This window comes from Hemiscyllium ocellatum, chromosome 2 (assembly GCF_020745735.1).
Source record: "Hemiscyllium ocellatum isolate sHemOce1 chromosome 2, sHemOce1.pat.X.cur, whole genome shotgun sequence".
NCBI lineage: Eukaryota > Metazoa > Chordata > Chondrichthyes > Orectolobiformes > Hemiscylliidae > Hemiscyllium > Hemiscyllium ocellatum.
In genome coordinates this window covers 107,724,054-107,739,752 of record NC_083402.1, presented here as the reverse complement: position 1 = coordinate 107,739,752, position 15,699 = coordinate 107,724,054, and the positions used below count along the sequence as shown (strand labels likewise).

The 15,699-nt window shown below is 40.4% G+C and overlaps 1 protein-coding gene across 2 annotated transcripts in view; it reads right to left on the bottom strand.

Annotated features, from left to right (window-relative positions):
* The window catches only part of LOC132824481 (uncharacterized protein KIAA2026-like), a 97,917-nt gene that overhangs the window by 42,374 nt on the left and 39,844 nt on the right, over positions 1-15,699 (bottom strand). Inside the window, exon 3 of one of the 2 annotated variants that reach the window (XM_060839057.1) lies at positions 10,022-11,472. In XM_060839057.1, the coding sequence (XP_060695040.1) occupies positions 10,022-11,472 (1,451 nt within the window). The remainder of the gene's footprint in view (positions 1-10,021; positions 11,473-15,699) is intronic. The other variant, XM_060839067.1, reaches the window with a different exon arrangement.

Genomic DNA, 15,699 nt, shown 5'->3' with positions numbered 1-15,699 from the left:
TCAGCTTTTCAAAGTTCTTGCCTAATACAATCAAAATTTCTCCAATTTAGACATTCAACTTTTAGATCTGATCTATCCTTTTCCATCACTATTTTAAAACTAATAGAATTATGGCCTCTAGCTCCAAAGTGCTCTCCCACTGACACCTCAGTCACTTGTCCTGCCTTATTTCCCAAGAGTAGGTCAGGTCGGTTCATTCAAATACAGAATCTGAACATTTTCTTTTACGTATTTAAAAAAATTCTCATCTAAACCCTTAACATTATGGCAGCCCCAGTGTATGTTTGGAAATGATTTGGGCATGCCGGTTTTAGACTGGGGTGTACAAAGTTAAAAATCACAACACCAGGTTATAGTCCAACAGGTTTAATTGGATTTGGAGATGCCAGTGTTGAACTGGGGTGTACAAAGTTAAAAATCACACAACACTAGGTTATAGTCCAACAGGTTTAATTGGAAGCACACTAGCTTTCGGAGAGACGCTCCTTCATCAGGTGATTGTGGAGGGGTCGATCGTAACACAGAATTTATAGCAAAAATTTGCAATGTGATGTAACTGAAATTATACATTGAGAAATTGATTGTCTGATAAGCCTTTCATCTGTTAGAATACTGTGATAGTTTCACTACTTTCATGTGTAAATCACAAAACCTTTTTTTAAAAGTTGCATTCTCGGGTTAGCTGTTAATAATGGTGATAGCTTGACAATATGTTGAAGGTGTTAGCCCCCTGTGTTCTCTGTCTATGACCTGATGTTTAGATTGATTCTAATCTAAAAAGTGAGATGACAGAGTTCTACATGAATGTATGCAGTTTTTGAGCAAAGTGCAATGTAACTCTGCAAGTACAAATTCACCCCACAAAATATGTGTGCATGTGGGTCTGTGTGTGCCTGTCTGAGGTGGGAGTTGTGAGTGAGTGAGTGAGTGAGTGAGTGAGAGAGAGAGAGAGAGAGAGAGAGAGATTGAGTGTGTGTGTGTGTGTGTGTGTGTGTGTGTGTGTGTGTGTGTGTGTGTGTGTGTGTGTGTAGGAATGTCTGAGAGTGTGGTGCAATGTGATCACCGGTAATGTGGCAAGAACCCAAGGTCCTGGTTGAGGCCCTCCCTATGGGTACCGAACTTAGCTATCAGCCTCTGCTCGGCCACTTTCCTCTGCTTCCTGTCCCGAAGTCCACCTTGGAGGATAGTCACAGGAAGTTCCGAGGCTGAATGTCCTGGACCACTGAAGTGTTCCCCAACTGGGAGGGAGCCCTCCTGTCTGTTAATTGTTGTGCGGTACCCATTTATCCGTTGTCGTAGCCTTCGTTTGGTTTCCCCAATGTACCATGCTTTCAGGACATAGATACCACTTCTAAGCGTGGGAACACCTCCCATCTTGTACATGGCAGGTACTCATCTGACTCAGCTAACGTTGTCCATCTTATACGTTGCGGGCAAGAATGCCCGGAGGCATGGTACATTGGGGAAACCAAACGAAGGCTACGACAACGGATAAATGGGCACCGCACAACAATCAACAGACAGGAGGGCTCCCTCCCAGTTGGGGAACACTTCAGTGGTCCAGAACATTCAGCCTTGGAACTTCGGGTGACTATCCTCCAAGGTGGACTTCGGGACAGGCAGCAGAGGAAAGTGGCTGAGCAGAGGCTGATAGCTAAGTTCGGTACCCACAGGGAGGGCCTCAACCGGGACCTTTGGTTCATGTCACATTACCGGTGATCACATTGCACTACACACACACACACTGACATTCACACACACACACACACACGGACACAGGTAAACACAGATGCGCACACAGACACGCACACATACCCTTACAGACACACACACTCCCACACTCACATGCACTCCTTCACAGACTTAAGACACTCTGTACTCACTACATTATACACATTCATGTAGAGCTCTGAGCTCAAAAACTGCATGAATTTATGTAAAACACTGTTATCTCACTTATTAGATTAGAATCAATCTAAACATCAGGTCATAGACAGAGAACACAGGGTGCTAACACCTTCAACATACTGTCTAGTTATCACCATTGTTAACAGCTAACCCGAGAATGCAACTTTTTAAAAAAAAAGTTTTGTGATTTACACATGGAAGTAGTGAAACTATCACAGTATTCTAACAGATGAAAGGCTTAACAGACAATCAATTTTTCAATGTATAATTTCAGTTACATCACACTGCAAATTTTTGCTATAAATTCTGTGTTACGATCGAGCCCTCCACAATCACCTGATGAAGGAGCTTCGCTCCGAAAGCTACTGTGCTTCCAATTAAACCTGTTGGACTATAACCTGGTGTTGTGTGATTTTTAACTATGTTTGGAAAGTTAAAATCCCCCACCATAACCACCCTATTATTTTATGCATAACTGAAATCTCCTTCCAAATTTGTTTCTCTCTGACAATTAGGGGGTCTATAATACAATCCCAATAAGGTGATCATCCCTTATTTCTCTGTTCCACCCAAATAACACCTGGATGTATTTCACCTCAGTTGTGACTAGATTGGGTTGGGATATCTGATCGGCATGGACAAGTTGAACCAACGAGTCTGTTTCCATGTTGTACATCTCTATGATTCTATGAATATCCTCCCCTCAGTACAGCTATAATGCTATCCTTTATCAAAAATGCCACTCCCCTCCTCTCTTGCCTCCCTTTCTGTCTTTCCTGTAGCATATGTATCCTGGAACATTCGGCTGCCAGTCCTGTCCATGCCTGAGCCACGTTTCTGTAATTGCTATGATATCCTAGTCCCATGTTCCTAACTGTGCCCAGAGTTCATCTGCCTTCCCTGTTAGGCACTTGCATTGAAATAAATGCAAGTTAGTTTATCAGTCTTACCTTTTTCTCTGCTTTGTCCCTATCTGCACTGACTATTTGATTCATTTCTTTTCTCAATTGCACCAGTCTCAGATTGGTCTCTTGCATCACTGTCTCTCTGGGTCCTAACACTCCCACCTCCCTTCCTCCCCCACCCCCAATTCCCCCCATAGTTTAAATCCTCCGGAGCAGCTCAAGGAAATCTCCCTCCCAGTATATTAGCCCCCTTTCAATTCAGGTGCAATCGTCCTTCTTGTACATGTCACTTCTACCCCAGAACAGATTCTAATCATCCAAAAATATGAATCCTTCTCCCATTCACCAGCTCTTCAGAAAAGCACTCATCTGCTCTATCCTCCTATTCCTACCCTCACTAGCTCGTAGCACTGGCATTCAATATTGAACCTGAAGAAAGGAAAAGTCCATTTTTTTAAAAACCAATATTATAGGTACAAATATAACTCCATCTGCTGGAACTAATCAAAACAAATGACTATCTCCACTTAAGAATGGATAAATCTTGCCATTTAATGTTTAAAGTTACAGACATGCCATTTAAACTCAGAGGTCCAATTGTTTTGGTGATTTCAAATTAAAATACTTCCAGTGTGGAAATTCTCATACTGCAGTGTAACCTTCCAACCCTACAACGTTTTGGTATGAATCCAAATTCAGTGGTGCCAAAATTGCAATTACAGTCAGCATAAGGAAACATCCTGCTTTCAAAAAGATGCAGTGACAGTCATTGCAAACTACGGACAGTCTTCAACATACCAAGTAGTCTGCAACTTAAGACAGTGGACACATGCAATAGTAAAAAGAAATAGGTGAAAATGGAGATTTTCTTACCAAGCATGCATAGCAGAGAAAACCCATCATCTCAAACTGAATGGTTGCAAAGCTCTGTCACTGAAGTAGAGGGATCACTTTGCTGTTATGGAGGAGTAAATAGATAGCATTCCACAAAAGCGAGGAACACCACTCATGGGATGGGAATTCTCTCAGCTGAAATTGAGCAGGGGTGCAGGAATCTTGACTGGAGGTTTAGAGCAAAGAGGTGAAAAGAATGGTTTCTTCTTTTTCAGTCCTGACCCTCCTCTTTGCCTGCTCTTATCAAGAGCCATTTGAATGCAATCATAAATAAAGATTCTCAACTTCTTAGACTTGGTTCATTGAATACAATAACCTTTTCTAAACTGTCCAACATGAATTAAATGTGGCCACAACAGCAAGTGGCCAAATCTCCAAGACTAATAAATAAATGAATTGACAATCTATATCACTAACACATCAGATAAAGATCAGGTTGACTTCTACTCCACCCCCAATCACTTGAAGCATTAGCAACTGCAGTCCTCAGAGACAAGGGCTCCCATGCAGAGGTTTGGAGGGCTTTCATACCTTCAATTTGGCTGGGATCATCTCAGTATTCTTGTCATTAAACAACTTATCTTGTGCAGGTAGCTAAAAGAGCAGATTCCAAAATCAAGATAGCATTTCCTTGATCGAAATTGAATGGTTATTGAAAAGACACTGGCCATAATTCTTGAGCATCAGAGTCAACCAAGATAGCAGATTTGGAGAATGCTATTGATGTGGTACACATGGAATTCTAAAAGGCATATGAAGTGCAACAAAAATAGTTTGGAGCAAAGTCATTATAAATGTCATTTATAACTTTCTCTTTCCTGAGAAAGCCTCGCCATGCAAAAGGTCTTGAATACCTGCTCACCCATTGTTCCCCAAACATTCACATTTTTAAACAATAAAAATACAGTGTTGAGATAACAAATACGTAGAAGGTCTCCAAGATAGCAAATGATTGAAAAAGACCTTGGGATGGCAATGAACTGGAACTCAAAATTAAATGAGATCTCCCCCTGCTGGAAGGGCTCCAGAATCCACATTTTAGGGACCTTCAGCATCAGAATTAGTCAAAATAACAAGCAAGGATGACAAAATGAAATACAGTATGAAATACAACCAATTTGGAAATATTTGCTTCCTCTGTTTTACTGCTCAGCAATTAGTTTTTCAAAATCATGGACATTTTCAAATAAAAGGACCTCTTGAACAAGTCTCTTGGGTTTAAAGGTTTCATTGTACCATAACATTTTTTTTTCAACATTGCATAATCAACTCCCAAATATAAAGTACCCAATCGTTGTTTAATATGGAACAAACTACAAATTCACTGACATTAGCATGGAGGTAAGAAAATCTGTTTTCAACTTTATCATAAAAATGCATCAATAATGGCATTGTGATATGTTTGATTTAGTGATTCTGGTAGGCCAACCCCACTAATGTAACAGACATTAAACAAGTCAGCACAATTTCACCACGATTAAATATTTTCCTCCACAGCTAACTTAACCTCATCTCATCACAATAATGCACACACTCATTTATGCTTTTGAGCTTGAGGCCTTATTCTCCCAATTTTCTCCTCCTTGACCTAAACACCATACTTCCATAAACTTTACCTACTTTGGAATTCTACTGCTAGTGGCTTCTGCTGGACAACACCTACATTTAACAAAGCAACCTTGTGAATTATATCTCCATTGCAACAATTTCAGGATCTTCACCCATTTTCAAATCCCAACTAGAGAATCTAACTTAAGCATACATTCTAACCTGAACTCCAGAATATGATTTGCTTTGTTTGGATTCCATCAGAGATAATTATAGCTATTATAACATTGCAGTCTGGTAGATGCTCATGAATATTTATACTTAGATTCCTTTTTTCCAAGTTCAAATACATCCTATTCCTTAACTCTTCTTCAATTGCATTATCACCTTAATAAATCCCACTGTTCTCTTCTCACTGTTAAGCTATCTCCACAATGCCACATACAATTAAATTTGCATGTATATCCAACAGATTTGGATGCTGTCATTTATTCAACAATACTGGTTAACCCAGTGGTTAAATGATGTAGAGGTGCCGGTGTTGGACTGGGGTAAACAGTCAAAAATCACACGACACTGGGTTATAGTCCAACAGGTTTATTTGAAACTACAAGCTTTCGAAGCCACGCTCTTTCGTCAGGCAGATAGTGAGAAAGAACACATCGGACACAGCATTTAAAAGTAAAATTTCAAAGGGTCAGACAACTTATGTGAATATATTGAACAAACCTAGATGGCTATTAAGTTGTTAATCAGTTAGAATGAAGATGCAGGTTTCGATTGATTACCACATAAATCCCAGATTTTCTTTCAAGTGACTGCCAGAAAATAACTTGACGCTTTATCAGAATAAAGGTGACATTTCAGGTCAGACCATGCATTTTAGGTGTGAAGTCTGTTTGCATCTCAACCTGGAGTCAGTCGGGTTTTATTTCCAAAGTAGGAATTTATAAACTGCCATATTGACTGACTGTCTACAGATTGTGTGCTTTTTGAACAAAACAGAATATCTCATTATACTGATAAAACCTCAAGTTGTTTTGGGGCAGTGACTTCAAAGAAATTCTGGGATTTACAAATTAATCAATAGAAACCTGCTTCTACATTCTAACTGATTAAAGACTTAATAGCCATTTAGATTTGCTGAATACATTCACACAAGTTGTAAAACCCTTTGGTCTTTTACTTATAAATTCTGTGTCCAATGTATTCTCACTCACTAGCTGCCTGAAGGAGAAGCGGGGCTCCAAAAGCTTTAAATAAAACTGTTGGACGATAACCTGGTGTCCTGGGATTTTTGACTTTATCCAGTGGCTAATAACTTAGCTCCTTGGGGGATATGTTTCCAGCAGTTTATTTATAATCACTTCAGGCTAACCACATTGGTACTTAGTATAAGTTTTTTTACACGCTTATTTTATTGAGCCAAAACTAGCCTCTCTTTGTAGCTCAATTACAGAGTCATACAGCACAAAAACAGACCCTTCGGTCCAACTCATCCATGCTGACCAGGTTTCCCAAATTGAAATAGTCCCCGTTGTCTGCGTTTGGCCCATATTCCTCTAAATCTGTCCACTCCATGTACCCATCCAGATACTATTTAAATATTGTAATTGTACCAGCCTCCACCACTTCCTCTGGCAGCTCATTCCATACATACATCATCCTCTGAATGGAAGTGTTGTCCCTTTTAAAACTCATCCCTCTCATCTTAAACAATGCCCTCTAGCTTTGGACACCCCTACCCTGGGGAAAAAGACCTTGGCTATTCACCTTATTTATGCTTCTCATGATTTTATAAATATCTACAAGGTCACCCCTCAACCTCTGACACTCCAGAGAAAAAGTCCCAACCTCTCAAATCCTCCAGTCTCATTAACATCTATGTCAATCTTTTCTGCACCTCTCCAGTTTACATTCAATTAAAAGTTTCCAATGTTCAAAACAACTGGTGATCTGGTAACAATAAATATTCCAGGCAAACACTTTGCTAGTCTATCATAATGATAAGGGAGAGCTCCAGTTAAAGACTTCACTTTGCTTTGACCTAGTCCTTGTGTATATTTGGAAAATCCAAGAAACAAAATTGTCAAGATCAAGTTAATACAGTACATGGTTTTCCTATGACATCTAGTGGAAAGACAACACACTGCATGACAATAGGGAGATAGTTCTCCAGACAGATGTCTGAACCCTGTCTAATTGATTCCCACTGTAAAGTATGTTTATCAATCACAATTTCGCTGTTTGACATTTTTCTAAAATGTAACCAGAGCTTTACCATGTGGCTCATGGAATAAAGGGAAGTAGCCACAGTGATAGGAAATTGGCTATGTGACAGGAAATGGTGGTTGACAGATCATATTTGGACTGGGGAAAGTTTGTAGGAGTCCCTCAGGGGTCAGTGTTAGGACTCCTCACCTAGCCTTTTGTGTACGGTGAAGAAATTCAAAACCTGCGGCTGTGAAACTGCAAAGAATGTGAACTGAAGGACAGAATTCTAAAAATCAGCAGTACAGATGCAGAGGAGCCAAGTGAGGTGTAAACCATGAAGGTGGCAGGACAGTTTGAAAGCGCAGTTTACAAACCATACAACACCCTCGGCTTTAGTAATAGGTGCACAGGTCATTAAAAAAAAAAGCTGTGTTAAATCCGCATATAATACTGGCTCAACCTCAAATGAAATATTGTTACTACAGAAAAGATGTGAAGTCATGTGACAGAGGATAGAGGATATTCATGAAAATGGTCCCAGGAATGAGAAACTCAACTTACGTAGATAGATTGGAAGTTGTCTTCCTTGGAGAAAGGAGGAGATTTTATGGAGTATCCAAAAATCATGAGGGATATGGAAAGTGGAAAGGGATGTTGTAGAAGGATTATCATCAAAAGGTTATAGATTTAAGGTAGTGACTGTTGCATTAATGTCAGCATGAGGAATAACTCATGCAAGTGGTATCTGGAATGCATTGCTCAAGTATGTGGATGAGTCGAGTTTAATCATGGCATTCAATAAGTGGAACTGGCCTGTTACCTGCAAAAGGAAGAAAGGGCAGGAGGTCACACAGCAACCCTTGTTAAATTACTCAAGCAGAGTGCTGGAAGAGACTCGACAGGCCCAGTGCTCTAACAGTTTTGTGAATTGTGAAGAGGAGTACAGCCAAACTGACTAAGTTATACAATAATTGTAGATAAATGTATAATAATTAGTTTGGAAACTATCAAAACTAATAAGGCGACACTATTAGTAAGGTGATGTGAGGGCATAGGAAGTTTGAACTCCATTAGTAATTGAAAACAAAATCAAGAAACAAAGTGGAGCAGACCCAAAATATAACAAAAATAATGAACAGGATGAAACAGCTTAATTATGATATGCTTTAAGCAAAGTACATTTCCAGATCTGAGTGGGTTAACGGGTATTCTAACAGACTTTCAGAAGATAAAACTAAGAAAGGGTATATTTAACATCAAATCTCTTTCTAGCAAAGAATTCAGAGAAACAATCATAGAACTCAAACTAACCAATTAAGAAAAAGGCATTTGTAAATGTCTGCCAAGGGATACCCAGGGCACCCCAAGGAGCTTTACTGTGAACAGATTATTTTAAAAAATGTATTTACTGTTATATACACCAAGGTGACAGTCAACTTATGCTCAACCTGCTCTCATAACCAACCCGCAGCAAGGGTAGCCTAATTTTTGTGGTTGTTCCTTTTGCTACCTAAGGTGGAATGTTAGTGAAACAGCTCTTCTTCCAGTCATATTGTAGGATTGGACACTAATTGGATGACAAGGTTCAATATTCAATCCCATTGCGAAATTGATTAGATTTCACAATGCAGTAAATTGTCAGCACTGCACTTGAACATCAGCCCTGATTTGTTCCGAACTATCATGAAAAAAGTGCCTGGAGAAACTCAGCAGGCCTGGCAACATCTGTGGAGAGAGCAAGTTTTACATCTGACTCTTCTTCAGATAGAAAAGGATAGGCTGAACAGCTCAACTTTGTGTTCAACAAAACACAATATTCCTCCAACTTTTCAGTGACTGGTTTTTCTTTTCTAATGTGTCACTTTTCTATCATCTGAAAGGTGACACTTCTGCAGGATAATGAATCCACTGGTGTCCGCAAACCTCTAGCATCTCCTCCAAACAGTTGAACTTTGAACTTTTATGACCGATGTTATCCAAATGCATTTAGTATTCAATGCATCTCCAAATCCATGTAAAATGCAATTTGACGCATTCTGGGAGAGCAGAATAATGTAAGCAAAGCCTTATCTGAAAAACTCCCAAGTAAAGCCTGCACTGTTCTTTAACACAACCAACCAGACGCTACTTTCTAGGAATAAAAGTAGCTACCAATCCTGACCACAAACAAAAATCTCCATAACAGCTTTGAAAATTGTTTACAATAAACTCAAAGTGCAATGGTTTCTATCAAACCTCTTCGTGCTTCAAAGTAAGTCAGTCACTTTTAAACTTACAATATTTGTACACATATTTAACATGTGCAGTATTCCAAAAACATATAACCACTGGCTGAAAATGTTACTTGCTATAAAATGAAAACAGTTATATGATGCACTTTCAGCTATTCACTGTGGTAGATCTCTAAATAAAAACGTTTAAGATGCCTCATGTTTATTCTCATTCTTGAATGAAACAAACAGTTGTTAGCAATGAACCCTGCTTACTAGTTTCTTTCTAGCGTCACTTATCTTTTCAATTATCTACAAAATAGAAAACCAGACGCCACTAACCAGATTTGTGCTTTTTGTGTTTTGTTTTCTTTTTTAGCAATAGGGATTTCTTCTGGATTCCTGGTTTCTGAATCTTCATTAGATTTTGGCAAACTATATCTGGCCTCAACTGTGAAATCTTATTCACAGCATCTTTCAGTTTCTTTTTCTTCTTCTTCTTTTTCTTGACATGAAGCTTAACTATCTCAAGCTCCTCAATTTTTTCCAAGAAATGTTTTGCAGAAATATTATTTATTTTACCAACTAGACAGCTTACATCCAAATTTTCAGTATGGCTTCCATTAATAAGTGTTTTGCAGCTTTTGATTGCCTTCTCAGTCAATGGTCTCACACCCTTTCTTAGCTCAGGGTCATCTGTACAAAATTCACCATTTTCAGTTATTCTAATTTCTCCTGGACTAAGAGGCTCCCCATACCCTACAACCTCTCCAGGGCTAGCAGGCTTCACTAAATTTTCTTTACAAGAACCAATATTTTCTTTTTTCACTGCTGACGTTCTATGGTTTTTACATTCACAGTTTAATTTTATTTCTTCTTCACCTTCTTGAGAAGGAAATTCTGATCCAGATTCCATCCTTAAATAAAAATCCTCCAGGTCGCTAGAGTCAAGTCCTTCATTGGACTTTTTAGAATCAGTTATCGTTTTGGTAGTAGTTTCCTTTCTTTTACTTTTTGGTTTCTCATGGCTTTCAGAAAAAAGTTCACTTTTTGTCTCTTCTGATCTCTGCTGTGAGATCCTACAGATTTTGATAGGTGGAATAGGGAATTCAGGAGGTGGAAGAGGAGACTGTTTATAAATCCTCAAATCTGCACCACAGAACTGTGGGAAATGGACATAGGCATTCTCATGAGAATCATATCCCAATATCACTTCTCTGCATTCATGGATGGGTTGCCCCAAAACAGCATCTTGAACCTCTTTCTGGGTTTCATAGACATAATCACATAAGCCTTTAAGTAACCAAACTCGTTTGTAAAATGTTAACTGGTGAAAAGCTTTGGCTTCCAAAGGGCTAGTTTCCCCCAGAACGCAGAAAAACTGTGGACATAGTCCCAATTTCTCAGCATGCAGGTTGTGATTTTCTGCTTGACTGACCACTACATACCAATGGAGAACTCTTCGTTTCAGTGCTGCTTCCCAAATTTTATAGGGAAATGGTGGCTTCCGGTGTAAAGTGGCTCGGTGATGGTGAGGGCTCAATAAAGAGGTCATTATTTTAGCCAGAAAACCACTACATTGGGGCATTAGAAGGCATCGCTCGAGATCAAAATAAACAACTTCAGGCAAATTCAGGATCTGCTGAGCCAGACACAGAAAATGACCAATTGCAGGGATCTCCCAAAGTGTCTCCATTCGAGTTGGTTCAGCCAAGGCTCGTAGACTCTTCTCCCATTCTTCAATTTCTTTTTGCACAGCTTCTTCTGCCTCCTTCCTCTCTTGTTCACGTAATCTGAAAATAAAAAAGATTAACAAATGAAGATACTCATACCATTTAGTTGCTTGACATCACAGAGTGAGGACACAGCTGAAAACAAAAAGACAATCATAGAATCACTACACCGTGTGGAAGCAGGCCATTCGGCCCATCAAGTCCACACCGACTTTCCAAAGAGCGTCCCACCCAGACCCACACTATCCTCATAGCCCCGCATTTCTCATGGCTAATTCACCTAACCTGTACATCTTTGAACTGTAGGAGGAAACTGGAGCACCTGGAGAAAACCTACACGGACTCCATCCAGACAGTTGCCTGATGCTGGAATAGAATCCAGGTCCCTGGCATGGAGAGACAACAGTGCTAATCACTGATACACCCGTGCTGCCCATACATCCTGCTAAAGACTTTTGTCTTGTATCTTAACTAATGCACAAGAATGCCAAATTTCAAAGGGAACAACAATTTGTACTGCATGAGAAAATGAGAAAACATGTACTAGTGTTCCCTCATGAGTTTAACTCTAAATAAAATTCAACGTTGGACACATTCTGTTTGCAGAGAATATTCTGGTACTTGATTATATGTCGCTTCACCAAACCACCAGAAAAATGTTCAAATGTGAGATAGTCATTTTGCTAGTCAGTCTGATAACCTTATATTGGTTGCTAGTGTAATTCTTAGCACAAAGTTCTTCAGACAGTGCTGTCTAAATCTAGGATTACATTTATCATTATGTTCTAAATTTTGCTAGATATCATATATTCATACACAGCGTCTGACGTCTGCAAGTAGAAACCACATCCAGTGAGATTAAGTTTTCATTTTATTTTGTGTTTACTTTTGAAAGTTAGACCCTGTGGACATGATCTTAGAAAGTAAAGAGCGTACCCAGCGCTTACACATAGCTGAAGAGTTGTATGAATACTAATTTTAATTGTGTGATATATGAACATTTCCTCATACTTATGAACAGCTTTTACATTGTCCTGCTTTGTGTTCGACTTGCGAATGGTCTCAAGAATGGAACCCATGTGGAACTGAGGGACTGTCTGTACTCAGTCCCCATTACTACCTATCTAGCTTCTCTTCATCCCTGGCTTACGTTAAACAATCCCTCTCTCTGGGGTTCTTCTCCTCTTATCTACTCAGACTTCTTCGTCTCCCACCCTGACCACCATCTGCTCATTCTTCTCCCAGCTGTGTGCAGCATAAGTACCAGATGCAAAATTTGAAAGCAGAACTTAAAAAGGTAGTACATGAGCCATGTGGAAAATTGGTATAGAATGATAAAAATTAGAGCAATGAACGCTGATCTCAAAAATTGGTATGGGAGAAGGAGGGCCCAGTCTGTGGGGAACCAGCAGCAGTACTTGAGAAGGATTGTACTATTAGGACAGGCTACTTCAAACCCATGTTGGGAACAGTGTTCTTGACAGCTTCACCGATCTGATGGAGAAAGGGATTTAATTAGTAAAACAAAATGGAACAGGGAGGGATCAAGCTTAGATAACTGTAATCAATCAAGGGATAGTCAAAGTAGGAAAGCAAAATACTAACGTGGAAAATATAGTCAGAGAATGGCAACAAGAGAGAAAAAAATTTAGTAGTAAGGACTAGATACGACAAAGAAGAATAACTTAATAAATCAAGGTGGATAAATCTCTGGGACCTGATCAAGTGGATCCCAGGACATTGTGGGAAGTTGAGGAAATTGCAGGGCCCCTAGAAGAAATATTTATATCTATAACCATGGGTGAGGTGCCAGAGGACTAGAAGGTGCCTTTAATATAAGGAATGCTGTAAGAAACAACCTGGGAATTGTCGACCTGTGTGCCTGTGACATCGGTGGTAGATAAATCTTTGACGATAAAAGACAGGATTTCCACTGATCTGGAGAGGCAAGGAATGGTTTGGGATAGTTAGCATGGTTTTGTGTAAGAGAAATAGTGTCGCACAAATGTGATTTTTGAGTTTTTGAGGAAATAACCAAAAACATTGTTGAGGGCAGAACAGCAGATGTTGTTTACTTGGACACTAGTAAAGCCTTTTAAAAAAAAATTCTGCATGGTAGACTAATTAGCAAAAATTAGATCACATGGCATTCAGGGTGAGCTTGCCAACTGGATACGAAATTGACTTTATGGTAGGACAGAAAGGGTAGGGGTGGAGGGCTGTTTTTTGGACTGGAGTGACCAGCAGTGTTTCACAGGGATTGATGTAGGGTCAACTTTTGTTTGTCATATACATAAATGAATTGGATGAGATCATTCAGGGCATGATTAACTAGTTTGTGGATGACACCTAAATTAGTGGCAAAAAATGAGGTCTGCAGATGCTGGAGATCACAGCTGAAAATGTGTTGCTGGTTAAAGCACAGCAGGTTAGGCAGCATCTCAGGAATAGGGAATTCGACGTTTCGAGCATAAGCCCTTCATCAGGAATGAGAGAGAGTAGCCAAGCAGGCTAAGATAAAAGGTAGGGAGGAGGGACTTGGGGGAGGGGCGATGGAGGTGGGATAGGTGGAAGGAGATCAAGGTGAGGGTGATAGGCGGCACAGTGGTTAGCACTGCTGCCTCACAGCACCAGCGACCCGGGTTCAATTCCCGACTCAGGCGACTGACTGTGTGGAGTTTGCACGTTCTCCCCGTGTCTGCGTGGGTTTCCTCCGGGTGCTCCGGTTTCCTCCCACAGTCCAAAGATGTGCGGGTCAGGTGAATTGGCCATGCTAAATTGCCCGTAGTGTTAGGTAAGGGGTAAATGTAGGGGTATGGGTGGATTGCGCTTCGGCGGGTCGGTGTGGACTTGTTGGGCCGAAGGGCCTGTTTCCACACTGTAAGTAATCTAATCTAATCACCCTCACCTTGACCTCCTTCCACCTATCCCACCTCCATCGCCCCTCCCCCAAGTCCCTCCTCCCTACCTTTTACCTTAGCCTGCTTGGCTACTCTCTCTCATTCCTGATGAAGGGCTTATGCTCGAAACGTCGAATTCCCTATTCCTTAGATGCTGCCTAACCTGCTGTGCTTTAACCAGCAACACATTTTCAGCCTAAATTAGTGGCATAGTGTCAGTGAAGATGGTGATCTAGGATTACAAAGAGATCTTGATCAATTGGATCAATGGACTGAGGAATGGTGGATGGAGTTTAATTTGGATCAATGTGAAGTATAAGGGCAGGACTTATACAAGTAATGGGTAGTGTTGCAGAACAGAGAAGCCTAGAGGTTCAGGTACATATTCTTTGAAATTTGCGTCACAGATAGGCACGGAGATTAAGGCAGCGTTTAGCATGCTTGCCTTCATTGCTCAGACCTTTCAGTATAGGAGTTGGGATCTCATGTTGAGGTTGTAAAGGACATTGATGAGGCCTCTTCTGGATTCACATGTGTAGTTCTGGTCTCCCTGTTATAGGGAGGATATCAGTAAAGATTTACCAGGATGTTGCTGGGATTGGAGGGATAGCGTGGATAGACTGGGACCTTTTTCACTGGAGAGTGTAGGAGGTTGAGGGGTGACCTTAAAGAGATTTTAAAAATCATGAGGGGCATAGATAATATGAATCGCAAAGGTATTTTCCCTAAGTTGGAGGAGTTCAAAACTTGGGGGCATAGTTTTCAAGTGAGAGGAGAAAGATTTAAAAAGGACATGAACGACTTTTTTTTAAACAAGTGGTGCGTAGAATGAACTGCCAGAGGAAGGTCCAGTGACAACATTTGAAAGATCTTTGGATAAAGACATGAGTAAGGAAGGTTTGGAAGGATATGGGGGTCGAGAATGTAGTGCTGGGAAGACACAGCAGGTGAAGCAGTATCTGAGGAGCAGGAGAATCAGGAACAGGCTTATGCCTGAAACATCGCCTCTCCTGCCACTCGGGTGCTGCCTGATTCGCTGTGTCTTTCCAACATCGCACTCTCCACTCCAATCTCCACCATCTGCAGTCCTCACTTCCTCCTTGGAGGGATATGGGCCAAACATAGGCAGGCAGTATTAGTTTGGTTTGGAACGTGGTTGGCATGGACTAGTTGAACTTAAGGGCCTGTTTCCACGTAGTATGAGTCTATGATGGCACACTGAATAAAGACAACCTGACTGAAATCACAGAGACATGGCTGCAGAATGACTAGGACGAGGTTCTGAATACTGATGGGCTGTGCCTCATTCAAAGCATAGAAAGTTAGATAAAGGCAGAGAGAGGTGTAACTCAATTAAAAGATGCAATTAATTTGTGCAATTATTAGA